The 23,868-nt window shown below is 40.9% G+C and overlaps 1 protein-coding gene across 1 annotated transcript in view; it reads left to right on the top strand.

Moving 5' to 3' along the window:
• Positions 1 to 23,638, top strand: part of CNN3 (calponin 3) — a 30,028-nt gene extending 6,390 nt beyond the window's left edge. The window contains exons 2-7 of the mRNA XM_048496226.1: positions 14,652 to 14,773; positions 15,781 to 15,847; positions 16,964 to 17,101; positions 17,807 to 17,923; positions 18,956 to 19,102; positions 22,488 to 23,638. Of these exons, the coding sequence (XP_048352183.1) occupies positions 14,652 to 14,773; positions 15,781 to 15,847; positions 16,964 to 17,101; positions 17,807 to 17,923; positions 18,956 to 19,102; positions 22,488 to 22,835 (939 nt within the window). The 3' untranslated portion in view covers positions 22,836 to 23,638. The remainder of the gene's footprint in view (positions 1 to 14,651; positions 14,774 to 15,780; positions 15,848 to 16,963; positions 17,102 to 17,806; positions 17,924 to 18,955; positions 19,103 to 22,487) is intronic.
• Positions 23,639 to 23,868: the final 230 nt, after the last annotated feature.

Genomic DNA, 23,868 nt, shown 5'->3' with positions numbered 1-23,868 from the left:
TATGTGGGTTGCCAGGAAGAAGGAAAAAGGAAATAGTGTGAGGAGAGGGATACAGAGAAAAGTGACATGTGTTCCACATGTTTTTATGGGGTCCACATGACACTGCACAACTGGACCATAGTTTTCCTGGGTAGAGACTGCCAGGGGGAGGGAAGGAGAGGCAGATGAGGGTAAGTTGGTTGGTGAGTGAGAAGAAGTGAAGGAAGTAGGAAAAGCAGAGAGCCCATGGAAGCTTTTAGGGGAGGGAAAGAGGAAATAGTGGACAAGATTCTTATAGGTCCCCCCCCCAGTAAATATTTTAATGAATAAATGTTGCCTAAATGCCTCACATTATGATTTGTCCCTAATGCTAATCAATGAGAGCAGTAAAGGTTTATCATTCCAACAGCAATCTGGAGACAGACTGGAAAGTGATAGGGACTCAAAACAATCCATTCCTTCTTATCTCTTTGAAATGATGCAAGGTAAAACTATGTCTTTCTGCGTTGCCCTTGAATGAACTATTTAGACATAAGCTCATTTAAAAATAGACAAAAGGAATTCCTACTCACTAGGGTTCAAGTCACAAAAAAAAAGGAAAGGATAGTGAAGATATGTGGGGAACAAGGTGAACTCTTAGACTCATCAATAGCAGAACATGGGAATCTACCTATAAATAATACATTTCCTCTCTAATATATGCTTGAAGACTCATTGAAGAAGGTGGTCTGCCTAAGAATAATAATTTGCCCTGCCCTGGAGCATTCTCACAGGCCCTGGAGCATTACGCAGATGACACATTCAGCATTTATTTTGAGCCAGCTGCATTGTAAAAAAAGGCTCAAGTGGTAAATAGCATTTAGAATTTATGGAATTAGATCAATTAAGACCATATTAAGCCGTTCACGTGGTGAAGTAATAAAACCAAGCCAGGTCCGAAGCCAAATGCAATGTACGTTAGACCTGGTTTTCAAAGTGAAGCATGCCTAAATCCACATAGGATTGGAATGTGGAGGCTTTAATTTGGTGTTCTAACCCGTGAGCATGACAACGCCTCAGCGTTCCAGAGTTAACTAGTACAAAGCATTGTATTGGATAAGGTTTAGACTTTAGCTGATTCTTGCTTGTTGCTAGCACTGTGGTCCAGTGATTAGTATTTTGCTGTGATCCTCTGAATAATACATTCAGCATCTATCTGGACCGTACATGTCAAAGCTTAAAATCTACTTCTTAAATTTTCTCTTATAGGAGATGCTGTTGCAGTCCAAGGGAGAGGGTGAGGGGAGGATAAACAACTGACACATTGCTGGAGGAAATTGAGCCATAGCTTTTATTGAGTACAATTGCAGGAGAATTTGGTACAGCATCAGGCCCACTGGGCAACCTACCTTCTGACCAGTGGCACTGACTATCACCCCAGCCCACCTGGAAACCGCATAAATTGACAAGTTCAGGGATCTAACTTGGGCACAAACCATGGTATGGTTCCCTTGCTACCTGAGTGCTAAAGCTGAGTGACAGCCTCTAAGTGGGGAACTGACTGCTTCATTCTTTCTCACTCTCTTCAGAGCTGCCCCTATCTGCTTTCAGAGAATTCCTCAGCTCAGGCCTAAGAGGATACTTGGTGGCTATGAAGGGAATGTAAAATACACAAACTCACAAATAAAGCCCAAGACCCCTCAGGATATGAGTTCCAGACAAGAGCATGCAGCAACCCTAGTCTCAGCCTCCCGCTCACACCCCCTTGAGTACCAGAGAAGCAAACCCAAATGAAGCCCAGATTTGTTTGGAAGCCCCACCCCTCCCAACTGTTCCAGATGCCAATTGTAATCCAGCTGCTGCCTAGTCCAAATGCCACTGCCTGTGAGCCACCATCAATGCTACCTGGAAAGGATTTTAAACCCCAGCCCGTTGGCCACAGAAGCAAACCTGAGTAGGTCCATGGTTGTCGCTTATTGGGATGAGAGGGGAATTTTTTTGTGCAGTTGACCATATTTTAACCTTTCTACTCTGTTTTTCCCCTGAATTCTTAAAGTGCGGAAGTACCATGGACCCTTTCTGCACGGGTGGGCGAGCGGTTGTGCACCAACATGGTTGCAGTCAGTGCCCCCCCCCCCCGTGGCAATTCTGTGAACGGTCCTGGTGCCCCAGTGGCCCATAGGGCCACCTTCGCATGAGGCCGCTGCTTTTTCCCCACTCTGACCTCCTCTCGGCTGCCATCGCTGTACAGAGGCTAGGGGACACGGCCCTGTGGCCATGGTGATGCCTCCAGGGACAGAGGCCAGGAGGCGTGTCCCCTGGCCTCTGTATAGCAGCAGCAGCCGAGAGGAGGTCAGAGTGGGGGAAACGGCCCTGTGTGAAGGCACCAAATAGAAGCCAGCGATTTCCAAAAGAGTCACTCGTTGAACGAGTCCAAAAAAACACCATTGTGGGGGGGAAACGCCCCAGCTGTGTGATCTCCCCCCCTCCCATAATGGCATTTTTACCGACCCCAACCAGTAAAACTCTCTTTCCAACCATTGTATAATATCAATCAAATGGAAAAGATAGGGATTGGAAGTTTTGGGTAGTAAGTTTCGGATCATACCATTAGATAAAGTAAAGGTAAAGGGTGGGAATAAATATAAATAAATAGAAATAGATAGTAACGAAGGGATATGTAAAGAGGAGGCTATTGTGTTTTAGACATGTGCTGTCTTGTAGGCCCAGATTTCTTACAATTTTTTATTATTTTGGAATGAATAATATATAAAACAAATCTGAAATTATACTCAAAGCACGGATCAAACCACATTAAGAAACATTAATACTGGTGAAAATAAAGATAGAAACAGGAATACAGAGTGAAAAGTGGGGGAAAAGATTCAAAATAGATATTGTGTAAACTTTCAAATATTTTTCCATTTTCAAATGAATTTCTGCCTTCATTGTTTTTATGTGTAGGCTCCTGGGTATGCCCCACGGTGTGGCCTACACTGCTCTGTGCCTTGAAACCGGACAACATCTACTGGAGACAAGGGCCTGGCTTGTCACCTTTAAATTCTGGTTATGTCTGTGTTTCAGTTGTGAAGCCACACTCTGTTTAATAAGTCACTACAGCTTTTCCATCAATCTGAATGGTGGGGCCATATCAAATCCAAAATTCTTATGCTGGGCTACTCTCTGGATTCCTTGACCATATTTTCACGCAAAGAAATATTTCAGCTCCTGAAAAGGAGGCTGCTGGATCAGGAGCACCAAACTCTAATTGAAAAGGTCACAAGGTTTTGCTCCCCTCTTGCCCTGGGTATCCCCTGCTTGGGAAGCAGGGGGGCTAAATATCTTCATCAATTAATCCCGCCCAGATCTCGTAGAGCAGTGATGCTGGCCCGCTGTAATGCTCTCCCATCAGCTGTGCTATCAGGGAGGTTTGCCAAAACTCCCTATCAGCAAAGGCTTTGTGCATGTAATAAGGACTGTCCAGACACTATAGTACATATTTTATTATACTGTGCCCTCCTTATGGCACCTAGAACAAAATGGCCATCTCTGCTGTTAGCAAAAAAAGAGCATACATCCAATTTGCAGAAGATCGTCTTTTTATTAGATAGCTCCAGCAGCGAGTTAACAGATCCAGTAGCCAAATTTCTTGACCTATATATAATCCAGAGATCCAAGTGTTAACTTGCCTAATTCCTTCCCACCCACCCCGTTTTAGCTTTCAATTTATGTATTGATATTTATTCATAATTTTATTTCCATTACCTGTTTGGTGACTGAATTCTTTGTTGATAGAATTCTATTATTATGTCAATAAAGGTAGTTGAGTTGAATTAAAATGTCCTTGTGATAAAAAATTAATCTAGTATCACGGTAGATGGCTTTAGACCATTTATATGCTGCAGATTAGATAGTGCTTCCTTATAAATCCCTAATGGTTTTCACAGGAAGTGGTGAGTTAAAGTTGTATGATCAAGTAGCAGTTTTTCGAATAAGTGCCCCTTTTCTTTATTAATGTACTGCATCATAGGGATGGCAGGCAAATGTGGTTAAACGTTTGTTAACTGCATGTGGAAGTTCCTACGTCATATGTTTTCTTCAATTATTTTCCATCCCAAGACGGTGTGAAACTCCAGCTGGACCCATGTGTAGAAAGAATTTAAGTGCTCTGTTTTTTAGTAATAGGATAGCTACTCAAATTGGTTTGGGTTTTGTTTCTAAAGGCCTTTATTAAATGCAGTAGTTGTATGTTACAATGAATGTTTTCTGCTTGAGTGGTTATAATGTATAGGCCCAACAACCCCAGGTGAAACTGTAGAGTTGGAATAGATTTAAAGTTGATCCATATTACAAAAGGAGAAGAAAGAGGAATCTATGCAGCTTGTAGACCAATATGTAGTGAAAAGGTGTATATATAAATTCAAATGTACAATTAAGATGATCACATACCTCCAGGCACTTAAGGCAGCCCAACAGGGGCTCAGGTAGATTTCCTGGAAAGGTGGCATAGAATTGTTTAAAATAAATACATATACCTCCTGGTTTGCTACCCAACTAGGATTGTCTATCAGAGGCATAGCAAGGGGGGAAAGCGCCTGGTGCACTGGTGCGTTCCCCCCGCCACACCCTGGAATGCCCTCGCCACGCCCCTACAGGGGCGTGTGCCCGCTGCGTAGCGCATTCCCCTGCGCCCTTGGAGCTATGCCTTTGTTGTCAATGGTATTGTTTTTAATTATTGACAGACCACAATAAAGAGCTATTGGACTATATTTGGCTTAGTTAGTAACATAACATATAGATATAGCATGTCTCATGCAGCAGCAAGTTGGTTAGGAAGCAATGATGTATCATACAGTTACAGTCAGGGCAGATGTGTTGGCACTTGTATAGCTAGTTTTACTTAATACATTTCAAAAAGAAAAAAGAAACTCTATCTAAAGCAATTTGAAACACATAAAAGTAATAAAAATCCTACAAAATACTGTCATTGTTAAAACTGTTAAAATAAAACAATACAGCAGTGTATATAACACAACTGGAAAATAAAACAAACCAACTTCAAATGCCTGTCTGGCTAAAAAATGATATTGACTTGGCACAACAAAACCAATAGGTGCCAGGTGAACTTTTGGGACAGGGCATTCTATAAGTGAGATATCACAGCTGAGAAACCATATTCATTTGGGACCATTTTCCTTGCTTCCAAAAGCAAAGGGTCCACAGACAGGGCTTCTGAAGAAGAGTGTTTTACTTGGGGTGCGGGGGTGGGGTGGGGTATGGGAACAAGTGGTCACCTAAGTAACCAAGTCCCAGGCCTTTTTGAGCTTTAAAGGTAAGAGAAAGATACCAGGGTGCAGGAGTGCACAAGTAATTAGGGCAGACATTTAAAGACTGGTATTAACATGAGGTCTGGAATCCATACCTACCTGAAGCCCTTCATCAGCATTTTAGACCAACTGAAGTTTTTGAATTGTCTTAAAAGACAGCCCCATGTATAATGACTTCCAGTAATCTAACCTGGAAGTGACTTATTAAATGGGGCATTTATTGGTACACAGATATGATGTAATAATTACATATATATAAACCTTTATTAGGCATAGATAATAATTACATATATATCAGAAATAGGCCCTCTCCATGGTAGCTTCTTGTTATGAATTGTTGACAGGACTGTAGGCCATTGCTGTTGCATTTACTTCTGAATGGAAATCCCATGTTGACTTGATTTACTGTGGACTATTCTGGAAGACTGTGAATAATGTCTTCAGGTAGCATGCTGTCTGCACAACTACCAGTAAACAAGTATTTTTCTTTGGTATCTGAAGAATCAGTTTGAGAGTGGAAATGATGACAGTCTGCATAACTGTGCAAAATAGTGTCATTTCACTGACAGCGTCATTCAAGCATCTTTGGCACTTTTCTTATGATATATTGTTCCGTTTTCGTTTGGATCAGGCAAGTGGTACCAACAGACCGTGTCACTGTAAATTTTTGAGATACATTTTCATAGGTTCAGTCTAACCTAAATTATAACCAAGTTGTCAAAATACATAGGGAGCATGTAGTTAAATATATTTGCTCCCATCTCTCTTCCTAGGTATAGAAAGTTGTTTTCAGCTTGCATAATTGAAAATCTAGAATAGTTTTGTCGAAACCATTGAGAATTCTCTTGAGTCAGTGGTCTTGGGAATGTAGCCAATATTTCATTGTATATTCCAAGAAATTTTTAATAAGAGACAAGTAAGAATTTGTGATCTACTGGGAATCTTGAAATTTTCTGCAATAGTTTAGTTTTATTGTTTGACCAGTCTGCTAAAATATTACTGAAATTTGTATTATTAAAGGTAATGTCTAGTGCTTGCTCACAGTGGAAATGTGTAGGTGTGTCAATGTCCATTGTAATTATTTATCATGTTTTGGTTTGTCCTCATTATGCTGCTTTGTGTGTGTGTGTGTATTTGAAGAAGGCTGAACAGAAATGAGATAATGGGATTGAAATCAAGACCATACTGTGCCTAAAAAAATAAAAACATTCAAGGAGAATACTAGCAAAACACAATGGTCCTGGTTTTCTTCAGCTTAAGCCACATGGTGGTGTGAAACTGTTTAATAGTTTATGGCACAGTCCAGATGTTGGGGGAATGAATTGCCCCGTGGAGGCAGCACAGGCCTGTGCTGGTGGATTTGCCCTCCCCTGGGTACTTGGCCTGGCAGAGGTGCAAATGCAGCTCTGGGATACCCAGATGTGGCACTGGATTCTGCATCACACTCCACTGCTGTTGTTGATCCCATTGGCGCAGTGGGTTCATGTCAAAGGTGTTTCCGGGAGTGGAGCCAATGTTAGTTGTCTTGGGGCTCATCACGCCTTGGGCTTAGACAGGTCTATTGAGCCCTGTGGAGGGCTTTCCAGTGGCAGGGATGTTTTCTTGTATTTTCTTTCTCCCTGTGCTGCCAGAAAACCCTCTGAAGACAATGGGATGGCAGTTTCCCTGTCCCCAGCTGCTTCAAGTTGTGGATTGCACTGTTATTCTTTCTACAGCTTGAAGTGTGGGGGACAATTGCTTTTGATGTCTGCAAGACAGTATCTTTGTAACGAGGCATGAATTTTCTTTGGGACATGACTTGGCATGGAGCCCTAGACGAGGACTTCAAGTAGGATTCAGTGCAGACCTTAGCTGCCATTAATAGTACAGTTTGGATTAATTTAGAAGAAGAAGAGTTTGGATTTATATTCCCCCTTTCTCTCCTGCAGGGGCTTACAATCTCCTTGCCCTTCCCTCCTCACAACAAACACTCTGTGAGGTAGGCGGGGCTGAGAGAGCTCTGAGAAGCTGTGACTAGCCCAAGGTCACCCAGCTGGCATGTGTGGGAGTGTACAGGCTAATCTGAATTCCCCAGATAAGCCTCCACAGCTCAGGCAGCAGAGCTGGGAATCAAACCCGGTACCTCCAGATTAGATACATGAGCTCTTAACCTCCTACGCCACTGCTGCTCCCTTAGGTTGAATGTTTGGTTGAGGTATAAAAGTTTTTAAAAGAAAATACAGTTTACAAACTACTTCTCTTCCCCTCCCTACAACAGATTCCTTGTGAACTAGGTGGGACTGAGATAGTTTGAAGAAAACTGTGACTAGCTCAAGGTCACTCAGCAGACTTCATGTGTAGGAGTGGTGAAACAAACCTGGTTCACCAGATTAGAGTCCGCCACTCATGTGGAGGAATTGGGCATCAAACCCGGTTCTCCAGATTAGAGTGCACTGCTCTTAACCAAGAGCCGAACTGAAATGTAACTGTTAACCTGAGGAGCTTGGTAAGAAATCCATGTGGCATCATGTAATTACTTCTCTGTCTGTAACCTCTTATTAGTTACTATCAAACACTAATTGCAACAGTGTGCAATTGTATCGCAGTAATTAATCCAACCAATCCTTTTTGGAGCTGTCTGGACAAGTCTAGGTTTCTCACAATGCATAATTTTCAGAAGATCTCTGAGAAGTTCCTTGTGTAGTTCTTTTAAGAGTTAGCTTTAATTAACAAGGAACTGTGTAATATAGTGGTGCAGACATGGAATTGTAAGCTAGGTTACTTGGGCACAAACTTTCTTCTATCAGGTGTAGTAATATGCAAATAAGATGATACACTATACCCTCTGACAAGTCAGTCAGAGCGTCTGACAGCCACTTGCTAAAGTCTTTATCAGCAGTTTTTTAATTGAAGCTCTCAAGGGTTGATTCAACCTAGCATCTTATACATGCAAAGCATATGCACTTTCACTGAACTATGAAACTGGTCTTCCAGTCTGTGAAACAGAATGCTGGAGTAGATGGACCACTTGTCTGGTCCAACAGCTCTTGTCTTACACTTTCATGACCTTTTTTTGGGTGATAATGTCAGACTACCTCCCAAGGGTGTTGCAGGGATTACTAAAATTATGAGGTTAACAATTTTGAGCATTTAAACAAGTTTAAATCATGAAGCAGTGCTGCCTTTTGAGTTGTGGAAATGTCTTTCTGAAGCCTGATATTACATTTTATTTTAAAAAGTAACAAAATGAGCGACATTATGGGAAGAAAAATGTCACTGATACTAACATAAACTGTGGCCGTTTCCGCACGGGCAGAAAATGACGGCCTGGAGATGGTAAAAACGCCGTCTCCAGGCCGCCATTTGCATGGGGGGCGCAGCTGCAGCGCAGCTGGGCCGCCCTCGCGCCGCCCGCCTGGCCTGAAGCCGGCGTATTCCCAGAACGCTGGGAAGCGTTCTTTTTGGGAATACGCCGCCGTGAAGCCGCTGCCGAGTGAACGGCAGCGGCTTCACGCCGCCTCCCCCACCCGGCACTTACCTTGTCCCTGGGCCTCCGGCACGTCGCCGAGGCCTGGGGACACGCTTCTGGCCTGGCGCTCGCCGAGCAGGTGCGCAGGGCCGGGGGGGCGTGTCCCCAGGCCTCGGCGACGTGCCGGAGGCCCAGGGACAAGCCGGGTCGGCGGGGCACCGGCGCTCCGCGGCGCCAGCGTCCTGCCTCTTCCCACGACCGTCCGTGCGGACGGTCCCAGCGTCTTCGGGGGGGCGCGGAATGCGCCGACCCAGCCGTTTCCGCCGCCGTGTGGAAACGGCCTATGTATCAAATTAATAAAAACCACATTGGGTTGCTAGTAAATGGATGACATAGTTGGCTTCCCTTTTAATGTATGGTAAGGTCATCTTTATCCAGTTTTAGGACTTGCATTCAGGAAAAAAATAGAACTTTCTTTTTATGAGAAGCTATTCAAATCTTGTCTATTGCCAGGATAAAAATCATGTCAACTTCACCATTACTAACTAATGAGAAATTTGAAGTGCAGTGCTGTGTCTTTCCAGTATTAAGTGTTCTGCAGAATATGTATACTAAGCAGTCAGGTCATGAGCACATACTGTGCCTGACCTATTTGCCTAATGTTACAGATACATGTCCAATAAAACATTGAACTTCCGCTGCTGTTTTTTTCTGTTTAAAACAAAGCTTTCCTACTCAGCAGTATGAGCAACACTGGAGAAACTGCTGTGATTGCGTGCTCATGTATGGTTTCTGCCCAATTATCAGCTGTGTGTGTTTGGTTTTAATTGAATTGTTGATTTAGCCATTAAGAATACAAAATTATAATGTTCTTATTGGGGAATAGTATACTGGAAAGTCAGAAACCAGTTTAGCTCATTGATTACAATTGCCAGTATAATTCTTTGTGTTGGCTTTAACAATAGCTACCCTTGAAGAGATACTCGCTATATATAAAGTTCCATTTTGCTTCCTGACGTGTGTGTGTGCGTGTGTAAATGTTTGGAGGTGACTTCTCTGCTCATGAAAGGTCTTAACATCTCTCTTTGCTCATCACAGCTATTCTTCAAAGTTCTAAGTTCCCATCTTCTTTACTTTTAAAAGGAGATTCTCATCAAAAATAAACAAAATACTTCACAGATTGACATCCTACGCCATTTATTGATTCCAGTACAGTTATTATGCTGTTAAAATGTGCTTTTAAAATAAGTTTCTAGATGTGTTTTTTATTATTTTGCTCTCCATTCCTTTTATTTATTATAATATTTATTAAAATATTTATACACCATCTCTCGCATGTGGCTTAAGGCAGTTTATAATTCTAGTATGAAATGCTATAAAATCCTATTAATTCCCCTTGTCTCCAAGAAACGTTTGAGTTTTATGACTGCTTCCACAGCACAGCCGTAAAATCATGCATCAGTAAAGACATTCCTTTTTCCTATTCAGTCATTTAATTAAAAGCTGATGAGTATTACTTATTATAACAGACTTTCTACGTATGTATAAAATTAACGGGCAGACTGGTGTTTAGAATCTTTAATTTTATTTCCTTATTCTTAACAGTGCTATCCAAAGCAATTACACCCTTCTAACTCCATTGAACTCAGTGGACTTTGAAAGGTGTAACTCTGTTTAGGATTGTATGGCAAGTCTTGTTTTTCCAACTATGATTAGCTACTAATTCCAGTCTTGCATGTTTTAAAAAGACCTTTCAGTTCGGGACTTGTAAGCTCGTATGTCTGGGCCAAACATATACTTACATAACATATAAGCATATGCAAGTAAGCAGTCCTTGGTAATTCTGGTTTTTAAAGGATCCATAGTGGCAAGGATGTGAAAGGTTTTTCCTTGAAATTAGAAGTTGAAAAAGGAGACAGGAATGTAATTCCACTTTTTAACAGATTTTTTACAGATTCAAAGAGTCTTAATAACATCTGTGCCAGGTAAACTGTTAAATAACAGTTTTGAGTCTAGAATTGTTAAATGTATAAAAGAAGAAGCCTTACTGAGAAAGGTTAAGCATTACTGTAAAGACAGAGATCTTTGTCTAACAGCCCAATCCAGATTGGGTGGGCAGGGAAAGGGACACTCCTGTACTGCCCTGCCCTCTCGAAAGGGTTTCCCTGCATTGCTTGGAGCCCGAAAAGAAACAAACCAGTTGCAAATATCCCCATAGGGGATAACTTAGGTATGGCATGAAAAATGTGGCATATCTCCAATGCCAGCTCTGTCGACACACGGGGGCTGGGCAGGCAGTGGAAGCTGACTGAGGTTGACTCCACCCTCTGGCCCACCCCCGGGATGCCTCCTGGCCTTCTGGGGCAGCTTTCTGCACCATTGGGCCAAGGAAAAGATGGCACAGCACCCACTCAGCCTGGATAAGTTGTCCCTCTGACAGCCCATTTGCCCCTTGCACTGGTAGGGTGAGCACCCAAGCTGTGCCTACTCCAGAAATGGGTCTGCCCCACCCCCACTCTGGCTTGGGCTGCCCAGGAAAAGGCCATATAATTGCAACAGAATGTAGCTTATTACTGTCTCAACTGCAGTTGCAAACACAAGTTTCTGACATTGCTGCAGGATCCCACCTTATTCACCACGCCACTTTTCAGCATTCCCTATTTTTTTTCCATCATGTCTTTTTTCCAGGCCTAAAAATGTTTTGTAAAACTTGGTGTAAAACTGGATTCTCTAAAACCTGAATTTTGCACACTGTGCAGATTCTGCCCTCCCCTTCATATTCCCATCGAATTGTACCACACACCATCCTTCTTATACACTGTCATGCTAAATGCAATGCAATTTGGGATTGGGCTGCCTGCTGCTATCAAAGTAACTTTAAAAACTCATTTGTTTAGGTCAGTTTACCAGTTTGCGTATCTGGATCACCTTCAGATCGTTGAATTGTGTTCTGCCACATGCTGTGGCCCTTCTTTGAATTGCCCTGATTCATTCATCTTGATTCAGACAAATTAAGGTTCATGTGGCTCCAACAGCTGTCTGTCTGTTTTCTGGGCTGTCAACAAAATACCTCATCCGAGTGTAGCAATTACTGTGTAAGCACTGCAAATGGTGGGGCGTCTGAGCTAACAAAATAACTATAGCTGCTCACAATGCGGGTTATTTGTTACTTGTTTGCCTAAGTCTTTTCAGGTAAGCCTTGGAAGTCTGCTTGCGACACTTCATTCATTGTTGCTGTGAAGAAAAAATTTTAAGGTTCCTCTGCTGTCCCACACCATCATACATTGCCTGGCCTTCAATCATTATGTTTTAATCCAAAGCAAATATTTGAGAGAACTCTGTAATGTACCATAAGGCTGATCCTCTGTTACTGGAGCACAGTGAGGATAGAAACATTTCAAGGCCTTAAGTTAATCAGTTCTTGCTATGAAAAGATCAGATTTCAAATGTGCATGAAGACTGCGAAAGGAAGATGGGGTGGGGGGGGGGAGTTGATTTTGCAGAAATGACAAAATTGATGACATTCCTTGGCTACAGTGGTCTGAAGACAAACATGTGTCACCTTTTTCTGCACTCCAGCTTGTCAACATTTTTTCTCTCTCCATCAGAAATACTTTTTGTGATGTCATGATCTATTAACTATATTTCTGTAGTATTTTAAAAGGCCCCAGCCTGAAAAGGAAACAACTCACATCTTTGTATATTATAGTGATATATCATATCATGCACTTTTACAAATGGAAAACTTATGCTGAGTCTGTTCTTATATGGTGGATTATGAACAGGATTGGCATGCAGTGACTGTGGGTACATTCCTGATCTCTGCATGTGCATACACACAGGGAGAGAAGGTTGTAGAGCAGCTTTTGATGGTAGCTGAGCATTGCTTGGGCCCAGTGTAGACAGTCTGCTCTCTGCTGAACACGAACCAGAATGCATGTGTGGAAACAACTCTTGCTGTGGTTACAGTGCCTGGCTGCTGTGGTGTGTGCAGACGTGTGTCACACCAGCACAGTTATAGCATGAAGAAACAGAGGATGATTTTGCAGTAATCCTATGAAGAACCACAGTGCTCTCTGTGCCTGTACATGTCTTAGAAAATGAAGGATTGTGATCTTTTTTTAGAGCCTCTGTTGCAGAGTAGTACAAAGCTGTATTTTAAAAACCAATTGGGCAGTCAAATCCAAACCACCTTATGGTCACAATTTACTAAGAGTGGGATTTAGTCAAACATCAGATAACTTGCATAATTAATCTTCATCATTTTAAGGTGGTATTGGTACACATGCATTTGTTTTCACCAATGTAGACTCGCTATTGAATGCTAAAAATTTAAGCACATTTTTGTTAGATGCTGTGTCTAAGAAAATACTTTACCATGGTCCTTTCTGCACAACCCATTTGAAACATTTGAGAAAGGTTTTTAAAAGAACCGTTTTGGCTTTTTTTGTCTGCATATGATGCAGAAAAATTAAGCATTTCAGGGTGGAAATGGTTCTTTGGTCTGCCCTTTTCTGCCACTTCAGTTTGATTTTCTGTGGTGCCCGCCACTTTCTGCTTATTTTCCATGGACATTTCCTCTGCTGGCATTGTGGCTGGGTGCCACTTCAGTAATTGAAGTGCACGAATGAACTCAGTTGTGCCTGCCCTTTATGACGTGTTGTTTCCCCCTTTTTATTTTCAGTGAGGTATCTTTGAAGTTACGAAGACTCAATATGAGAATCAGTGAGGCATGAATGATGCCTCACTGCTCTTTGTGAAGATAGATAGTCATGGTGCCCATAATGAATTCACTTATGTGTAACTGTTCTCTCTAGTCAAGCAGGTTTTGCAGGTTTTTGCAGCACTGAAGAAACCCATGAAGCCTGTATGCCTAGAGATGACAGTAAGATTGAAAGAACAGTGTTAGATTACCTTCCACTCTGAAAAATCTGTTCTATCCTTAGTCTTAAATAGCTTCTTCTACTAAGTATGAGACATAGATATAATCTCTGCTAAGGAAGAAGCAAGCATTTGCTAGCATTTTTTCAATGTGAATTGTGTAGATTGGCTTCTTGATCCTTGTACTAAAAGAGGATGGTGTACATTTTTACGTGAATGGTGTCACAAGGTCAGTTAACATAAAACAGTGTGTATGAAGTAACCCTAAAAAACTATTTCTTAAGGGTGACAATGGATTAAATCCTAACCTCCTTTTCTATTTATAGAGGTCAGTTAAGTCATGAAAGGGTATGATTTTGGTACTTCCACAAAAGACACACATCACTTCACCTCCATGCAGTTTCCTGGTGTTTGCTGACCACCACCCCCCGCCCAACCCCCCCCCCCCTACTTGCAAAATTATGGAGTATAGAAGGTTTCAGCAGGTATGAGGAGGCAGGAAAGTTCCTCTCTAGCACAGCTTTGCTTGTGGTAGATAAGATCTATCCCAAAGCATCTAAACTTTAACTTGACATGATTGTAATTTATCTACAGATAATAATGGGAAAATCTAGAAGTACAAAATTTGTAATTTTGTGAGAGACAGTCAAATCCCCTTCTTTTTCAGAATATTGTCTTTCATTTCCTTTTGATCAGCTTGATTTTTCTCCTCCTCTGTTTGAAATCTTTCATAAAGACAAGGTACATGTTACTATACTTTGGGTAGAACTCTTGTGTGGCACCAAGTAAACATCCTGATCCTAAATATTTTAAAAGAAACTCTTTGACTGATTTAAACAGCTAAGAAATTACCATATGTGTTCAGGTAAAGCTTCTTACTGATTTAATATTTGCAGGCCAGTGAAGCTGAGACCTGAGATAGTACTAGAGCAGACACTTGTGTAAATTATCCTTCTTCGGTTACATGCAAAATAATTTTTAAATAAAAATTGGAAAAGGAAGATACTGAATTCATTTCATTTCATTTTGCATTGTAGATTGCTTTAAAATACGATCCGCAGATAGAAGAAGATCTGCGCAACTGGATTGAAGAAGTTACTGAAATGAGCATTGGGGCAAACTTCCAGCTGGGCTTAAAGGATGGTATCATTCTGTGCGAGTAAGCAGCATAATTTCATCTCATTATGGGTTGTTTTCCTCCATTCTACAGCATAATTTTCAAACTGTTTGACCCATAGTTCATATTTAATCAATCTTTAACATGGGAAGAGGAAATATTGACATGGATTGTTTGTTAAGCAGGGCTTCACCCACCAGTATGTCTTCTACACAGCCTTTATCTGGTGCCTGTCTAACTGCTTCCCTTTTTAAAGAGACTCAAATACAGTGGTGATGCTACTGGTGAAACCCAATTATGGATCTCAGCCTGTGGGTTAGACACCAATAGGCTATACAAAAACAAAGGGACCGTCCCCCAGGAATTTTTTACTGAGCCCATTTTTTTCCTCGTTAATTATGGAGGAGGCTTAAACATAGCTTTGTACTTGGGCACATTTCTAAAGATTTTTGTAGTTTGTATGGTGATCACCCATAAAATGACCTAGAACTTAGAGACTGGTTCATACAGTTAACAAAGTGAAGTGACAGAATTTTTTATTCACTGCTTGTTATTGTATTTTTTTTAGTTCTCTTCCATGAAATACACATAGAGAACAGTATGTTGAGAAAAAGGCAAGGTGGAAACCTTTTTCTGTACATGTTCCATAGGGAGGGAGGTTTTTCCCCACTCCATGGGTTAATTTTCACATAGGCAGCCATTGAGACGCACCATGAAGTGGTACAGCTGAGGGAAAGTGTTGCTGCTCTCCATAGTATATAAACTGCTGCTAATACAAACTGTTTGTGTAAACAAATAAGCTGTTTTGATCTAGTTAGCTCCCTGCCTGTGAAAGAACTTGAAACTTGATACTCTTTTGTTAATTAATGGCTAATTATTTGATTTCGTATTATAATAGAAGGGTTTATATTTGTTGGCAAATTGGAGTTTGTTCTGCACAGAAAAGCAGGATATATAATAAATAAATAAACCAGTAAATAAATGAGTTCTAGAACTATTACAAAATGATTAAAATAGCTATATAACACTTTACATTATTGTTTTTGCAGGCTTATCAACAAACTGCAGCCAGGATCTATAAAGAAAATCAATCAGTCCAAACTAAACTGGCATCAGGTAAAGTACAAAACAGGCAGTTAAGTAATGTGCTGCATAGTTGTCGTGAGGAATGTACTTTGAAGGAAAGACAAAATGCATGAATGAAAATGTACAGTAATTATTCCATGAAGGTGTTTAGCAAGTCAGCCTTTGAAGATTTTTTTGTCAGGCAGATAGAAATTGATCATCACTTGAGGTAAAATAGCATCTAATAAGCAAATAGCGGGTTTTTTAATTTTTTGATAGAATAGCATTGAAGGTGCTGCATCTTGGGGTTTGTATATGGGATAGAATATCAAGGAGGTAAGCACTGCTTGTAGGATTTAGTGAAATGGCAACTTTGTTTAGAACTTTCTGAGGCTTAGAGACACCTCTACCTCTTGGCACATGTCTCTTTTTTCTTTCCCTTGTTAGAGTTGCACACAATAAATTGTTCATAACCCAAGGAATGTGACACTTCATATGAAGTCCAAAAGCAAACTGTTCACTCATGCTTAGATAAGATGTGTGATCCCATTGGCTTCAAATACTCGCCCTAACCAGAACACTTTTAAGTCCATTGACTTGAAAGGGCATTGAAGGAGTGTAACTCTGCCTAGGATGGTACACTCACACAAATTAGCAACTGGGACATAATTCAGTGGGCATAGATGGGTTTCTGCCCAGCACACTGAAGCTTTAAATAGATACCACAACAGGCAAAGACATGGAAATTCGCATGAGAAAAGTTTGTCTCATTCTTTGAAAAAATATGGATTAAAAGAATTGTAAAATAAAGTATTATATTGTACATCCAGTTTGGTTAATTTGACCTGTGAACCTCAAGAACTTTTAAGCCTCCTCAAGAATGTTTATGTTATGAGGGGAAAGATTAAATAGGTAAAACAAAACTATCGTGTTGACCACCAGTACTTTGAATTCTGTCGTGCCCTATATGTAGACTTCATTTAAAGTCAGAAAGCAAGGAATTCTGTTCTCATGTGGTAAAAACAAACATCTTGAATGTGAAGGCCAAACTATGTGTAACAGAGCCCTGGTAGACTTCTGCCTAAGCAAACACATCCAAGGTAAAAAACTATACTATACTATAACAATTTCTAAAAAGCACTGCTTCCTGCATTTGTTTCATTTTAGCTGGAGAACATTGGGAATTTTATCAAGGCCATACAACAATATGGCATGAAACCGCATGATATTTTTGAAGCAAATGATCTCTTTGAGAATGGAAATATGACCCAAGTTCAGACATCACTGGTGGCATTAGCAGGTCTGGTAAGTACTTATTGACATGTGGAGACCAATGTGTGACTGAGCTATTTAAGAGTGCATTCCTGGTAAGTATTATTAACCATGTTATAGCACCACAATAAAGAATGGAAAATGCTTTTCAGTTACCTCTTTTACAGTGTAATCCTAAGGAGAGTTACTCTAGTACAAACTCATTTATTTCAGTGTACTTAAACTGGAGTAACTCTGTCTAGGATTGCAGTTACTGTACCAAATGGCCCATTCCTTCTCTTCCATGCTATCAAATTTTATGAAGCGAGTTTATACCAAAATAACAGTCATTTTAGTCAGACATGGGTCAAATGAAAGACCAAGCTTAGCTCATACTCAGAGATCAGCTGTCACCAAAAAACTAACTGCCCAAACTATTAAGAATCCCCCCTCAATCTTGACATAGGCCCCTTCCGCATATGCAGAATAATGCTCTTTCAAACCACTTTCAGTGCACTTCGCAGCTGTGCGGAATAGCAAAAAAGTTTGTTTATATATGGATTTTAATGTTTTTAACTATTATTATTGTAGATATCTATGTTGTAACCTGCCCTGAGCCCTATGGGGATAGGACAGGAGAGAAATAAATAAAATGAAGAACAGCCAAAAGGCAGAAGTTTTAGTTATGTTCTTGTCAAGATGTTCCAGTGGCAGACATGTATACTAAAACACTGTTATATTGTATTGTGATCTCCCTAGGCAAAAACCAAAGGCTTCCATACTACAATTGATATTGGAGTAAAATACGCAGAAAAACAAGCAAGAAGTTTTGATGCAGGGAAACTTAAGGCGGGGCAAAGTGTGATTGGTTTACAGGTAAGCACAGTACAGAAATTACGCCAAGTCACATTGTTTACTTTGAAAGGCGGTGGACCTGAGAATCTTATCTACTGTTACATCATTCCCAGCCCTGTTACCAGGAATCCTTTTATCAGATGCCAGCACCTGCCTGCAAAACATTCTCTACACTAAGCTATAGCCTCTCCCATATCTGTGCCTTGAAAAGTGGACTATTCTTACTACCAGAAATATGTTAGCTTTAAGGTATCACAAAATTCTTTGTTTTTTGGAAAACTTATCCTTTTCACTTTAGTAAGAAATTCTTTCAGAAAGAAATGTAGACTACTTGTTGCATTAAGAAGCTTTTAGCATCTAACACATAGTGTCAATAACATAATGTGATACAAACCAAACTCCCAAGTTTAAAGAAGTTGCACACTTGCCCAGATTTCATTTTGCCAGAAAAAGTATTCTTTGCCAGAAAATGTACAGCGTTTGAGCAGGACAGCAAAGGCATTAAGTATGTAATAAATTTATATAATGTAAAGACTGCTGGTTAGCTATACATTTATCAGCCATTTGTCTAATCTGCCTGGAAGTAAATTTTTGGTGGGTTTGAAGAGACAGATATGGGACACATTCCTAGATTGTGTATCTTGGATGCTGTTTTCTAGAATGCCACTGATTACCATACTTGTCACAGTGGGAAAGTTCACAGAAGTATATGGCATGGTGGATCTTTTCCCACTTTCCTCTTCCCCTAGCAGTCAGTAGCTCGCATCAATAGAGAAAGGAGGAGGAAGCAATTTTATCTGATGTGCCTTTGCTGCAGCGTTCCTTGGCTTTGGAAAGCAGGGAAAGGTCCACTCTGCCAGCTTCTCCCATGAACTTTTCCACTGCATCCAACTCAATAGGTGCATTCCATGGCAAGTTGCCCATCTTATGCAATGCCAGCTTGTAAAGCAGCCTTCAGCTGGCTTATTCAGTGTAAGTCTTGTTATTTAGAACTGTATATTCTGGGGTTAATTTACTCTGAAGTCAACTGTTCCACATGCTCTGTCTTTGCAGATGGGAACCAACAAATGTGCCAGCCAGGCAGGTATGACTGCCTATGGGACTAGAAGACATCTCTATGACCCAAAGATGCAAACTGATAAACCATTTGATCAGACAACAATTAGTTTGCAGATGGGTACTAACAAAGGAGCCAGTCAGGTAAGCAAAAATTATTATCTATTCTGGTACTGTAAACTGTATTTTACAGCTTTCTTACTGACATAGGCACACTACAGTTATTTCAGAAAACCATCTGAACATAAGAACATAAGAACATAAGAACAAACCAGCTGGATCAGACCAAAGTCCATCTAGTCCAGCTCTCTGCTACTCGCAGTGGCCCACCAGGTGCCTTTGGGAGCTCACATGTAGGATGTGAACGCAATGGCCTTCTGCGGCTGTTGCTCCCGATCACCTGGTCTGTTAAGGCATTTGCAATCTCAGATCAAAGAGGATCAAGATTGGTAGCCATAAATCGACTTCTCCTCCATAAATCTGTCCAAGCCCCTTTTAAAGCTATCCAGGTTAGTGGCCATCACCACCTCCTGTGGCAGCATATTCCAAACACCAATCACATGTTGCGTGAAGAAGTGTTTCCTTTTATTAGTCCTAATTCTTCCCCCCAGCATTTTCAATGAATGCCCCCTGGTTCTAGTATTGTGAGAAAGAGAGAAAAATTTCTCTCTGTCAACATTTTCTACCCCATGCATAATTTTGTAGACTTCAATCATATCCCCCCTCAGCTGCCTCCTCTCCAAACTAAAGAGTCCCAAACGCTGCAGCCTCTCCTCATAGGGAAGGTGCTCCAGTCCCTCAATCATCCTTGTTGCCCTTCTCTGCACTTTTTCTATCTCCTCAATATCCTTTTTGAGATGCGGCGACCAGAACTGGACACAGTACTCCAAGTGCGGTCGCACCACTGCTTTATATAAGGGCATGACAATCTTTGCAGTTTTATTATCAACTCCTTTTCTAATGATCCCCAGCATAGAGTTTGCCTTTTTCACAGCTGCCATGCATTGAGTTGACATTCCCATGGAACTATCAATCAACTAAGACGCCTAAATCCCTTTCCTGGTCTGTGACTGATAGCACTGATCCCTGTAGAGTGTATGTGAAGTTTGGATTTTTTGCCCCTATGTGCATCACTTTACATTTTGCTACATTGAACTGCATTTGCCATTTCTTAGCCCACTCACCTAATTTATCAAGGTCCGCTTGGAGCTCTTCGCAATCCTTTGTGGTTCTCACCACCCTACATAATTTGGTATCATCTGCAAACTTGGCCACCATGCTACCCACCCCTACTTCCAGGTCATTTATGAATAGGTTAAAGAGCACTGGTCCCAAAACGGATCCTTGGGGGACACCACTCCCGACATCTCTCCATTGTGAGAACTTCCCATTTACACCCACTCTTTGTTTCCTGTTTCTCAACCAGTTTTTAATCCATAGGAGGACTTCCCCTCTTATTCCTTCATTGCTGAGTTTTCTCAACAGTCTCTGGTGAGGAACTTTGTCAAAAGCCTTTTGGAAATCCAAGTAGACAATGTCCACCGGTTCACCCCTGTCCACATGCCTGTTTACACCCTTAAAGAACTCTAGTAAGTTTGTAAGACAGGATTTGCCTCTGCAAAAGCCATGCTTACTCTTTCTCAGCAGGTCTTGCTTTTCTACATGTTTTATCATTTTATCTTTAATGATAGATTCTACTAATTTACCAGGAACAGATGTCAAACTGACTGGCCTGTAATTTCCCGGGTCCCCCCTAGATCCTTTCTTAAAGATTGGTGTGACATTGGCCATCTTCCAGTCTTCAGGGATGGAGCCTGATTTCAGGGATAAGTTGCATATTAAAGTGAGAAGATCCGCAATTTCATGCTTGAGCTCTTTAAGAACTCTTGGGTGAATGCAATCTGGGCCAGGGGATTTGGTAACATTTAGTTTATCAATGGCTGCCAGAACTTCTTCCTTGTCTACCACTATCTTCGCTAGTTCCTCGGATTCGCCTCCTAAGAAGCTTGGTTCAGGTGCAGGAATGTTCCTCACCTCCTCTTGGGTGAAGACAGATGCAAAGAATTCATTCAGCTTCTCTGCAATCTCCCTGCCATCTTTTAGCACACCCTTTGTTCCTTTGTCATCTAACGGGCCTACCGCTTCCCTTGCTGGCTTCCTGCTTTTGATGTACTTGAAGAATTGTTTGTTGCTGGTCTTGATGTTCACAGCCATGCGTTCCTCATAATCTGCTGTCACACAAATTAACATGAAAGATCTTTGGAACCTGTACACTCCCTCTTCTCTGCCTGACCAAATAATGAACCATTTTCACTTACACAGCAAATCACTGTCTTGTCAGTCATCAAGCTGTTGTTTGTGTTTACTCTGCAATCGAGGATTTCTGTTATTTGTAGTGGTGGCTTAGGTATAATGCCAAAACATGTCTAGTCACAAAAAAAGAGTCATTCTTTTAAATGGCTGAAGGCGAGAGAAAGTACACAAGCCGTAGACTCATTCTTGTAGGAACAAATGAAGGTTAGCTGTTAGGTGAGAACCAATCCATGTTTAGAGGAGACCCTCATAGTAAGCAAAATAAATTTTCCAAAGTCCAAATCACTGTCTGGTTCTTTAATTAGATCTCAGGGAAGGGCAGGGGTGACCTAAGCACTGCCAAGATCTTCATTTGTAAAAGCTGTGAAAGATCGAACAGCAGAGTTCCTACTAAGTTTCTTCCCTTGCTTTGTTACCTAGGAATACAAATGAAGATACTTTTTTAATTTTTAAAATGCAGATTTCCTAATCTTAGCATGTGCTCATGGGATATTCTTGTAGAATGATTGTTTTCCACAAATGGAGAAGAGCATCTGTGCAAAAGCCTGGCTTGGCTTCCTGGACTGTTGTTTGGGAGACTTTATTCTTCAAGCTGAAGAGCTTAGTCATCATCTGGCAAAGTTTAATTCACATGAGTTGGCCCCTTGATCGTTCATGGTGTGCGTATGTGCATGCCATCAGGTCACAGCTGACTTATGATGACCCCATAGAATTTTGAAGGCAAGAGATCTTTGGAGGTGGTTTACCTGCCTCCATGTAGGCTGAGAGAGATAGAAGAAGCTTTAAAAGGGGCTTGGACAGATTTATGGAGGAGAAGTCGATTTATGGCTACCAATCTTGATCCTCTTTGATCTGAGATTGCAAATGTCTTAACAGTCCAGGTGCTCGGGAGCAACAGCCACAGAAGGCCATTGCTTTCACATCCTGCATGTGAGCTCCCAATGGCACCTGGTGGGCCACTGCGAGTAGCAGAGTGCTGGACTAGATGGACTCTGGTCTGATCCAGCTGGCTTGTTCTTATGTTCTTAAGTGTGACTGGCCCAAGGTTACCCAGAAGGCTTCACGGGAAGAAGTGGGGAATTGAACCTGGTACTCCAGATCAGAGTCCACTGCTCCTAACTCATACACCCGTGCTGACTCTTTCATTACTAGGCAGAATTATTACTGAAAAGCCATGTTGTATTCATTTTGTTTTGAAATTCACAATTCTTTTTAGGCTGGGATGCTTGCACCAGGGACCAGGCGAGACATTTATGACCAAAAGCTTACATTACAACCCATGGACAACACTACAATTTCACTACAAATGGGGACCAACAAAGTGGCTTCGCAGAAGGGGATGAGTGTGTATGGGCTTGGACGACAAGTGTATGACCCTAAGTATTGTGCTGCACCAACAGAACCCATTATTCATAATGGAAGCCAAGGAACAGGAACTAATGGGTCCGAAATCAGCGATAGTGATTATCAGGCTGAGTATCCAGATGACTACCACGGGGATTATCATGATGACTACCAGAGAGATTACCATGGTCAGTACAGTGACCAGGCCATTGATTATTAGAGTTGCCTCAAGAAAAAAGTTCAGTATTAGTTTATTATTTTATTCAGTAAAAACGAAACTAGCCTTGTGGAATTGTTACCCATCTTCTTTACACATTATGCTCATGTACCTAAGGTAATATTGCCTTACATAACATTCCTTTTTCCTTTCTCTGCCCTTTCTTTCTCTAGTTGCCTTTAGTGCTGTAACAGTTGCAGTCTACAGCATAACCAACAAATGCATATGAAGTAAAAAGGAATACTGTGAAGGGGAGTTCTTTTATACAGCCAACTCTTTTAATTAAAAAAAAAAGCTATGCATTTTTTTTACAATCTTGTTCTGAAATAGGCATTTTACATACCATATCAAGCCTTGATTTTTTAAAAACTGTTTTTATTTACAGTTCTATTTTATAGAAGACTGTAAAAGACATGTGCATAATGCTGATTATGGTCTTTGCCACCAAAACTGTGGTTGTGGCTTATTATTGAAAAGGTTTTTAAAAAAAATTCCTCTATGCTTTGCTTGCTAATGTTTGAGATTACATTAGACACAATAAATGTACATTTGTGATTGTGTGTGTTGCATTCCCATCTTTAAATTGACCAAACTGATAGAAACAGCTGATTTTCTTAAAAGGGAGCTCGTAAAATTCTGAGCCCACAGGAGTCCCCATGTTTTGCTGGTGCAATTTTTAAAAATTTTCTGTGCCATAATGTATCCATGTAGAATTGCCTTTTCTTTGATTTGTATTTATTGCCACATTTCTTGTCATAAACTGATCCTGTTGTATTTTTTTATAAATAAATGTTGTTTTCTTGAAAGCATGTGATAGCTGTGAATTATTAAATAGAAAATACAAATAATAGAAGTAATCTTGATGTTTTGGCACATATGTTGAAGAGGCAGCTTGCTGCTGAGAATTGGCGGGGTGGGGGTTGGGTTAGGGTGAAGGTTGCCAAATGTAATGGATATATAATAAGGCCAAGAATAGGGAAGGTACCTGTGACTTGATTATACACACACACACAATATACTCAGGACTGAAAAACAG

This window comes from Sphaerodactylus townsendi, linkage group LG05, assembly GCF_021028975.2.
Source record: "Sphaerodactylus townsendi isolate TG3544 linkage group LG05, MPM_Stown_v2.3, whole genome shotgun sequence".
In the NCBI taxonomy this organism is placed as follows: Eukaryota; Metazoa; Chordata; class Lepidosauria; order Squamata; family Sphaerodactylidae; genus Sphaerodactylus; species Sphaerodactylus townsendi.
This window is presented reverse-complemented; position numbering and strand designations above follow the sequence as displayed.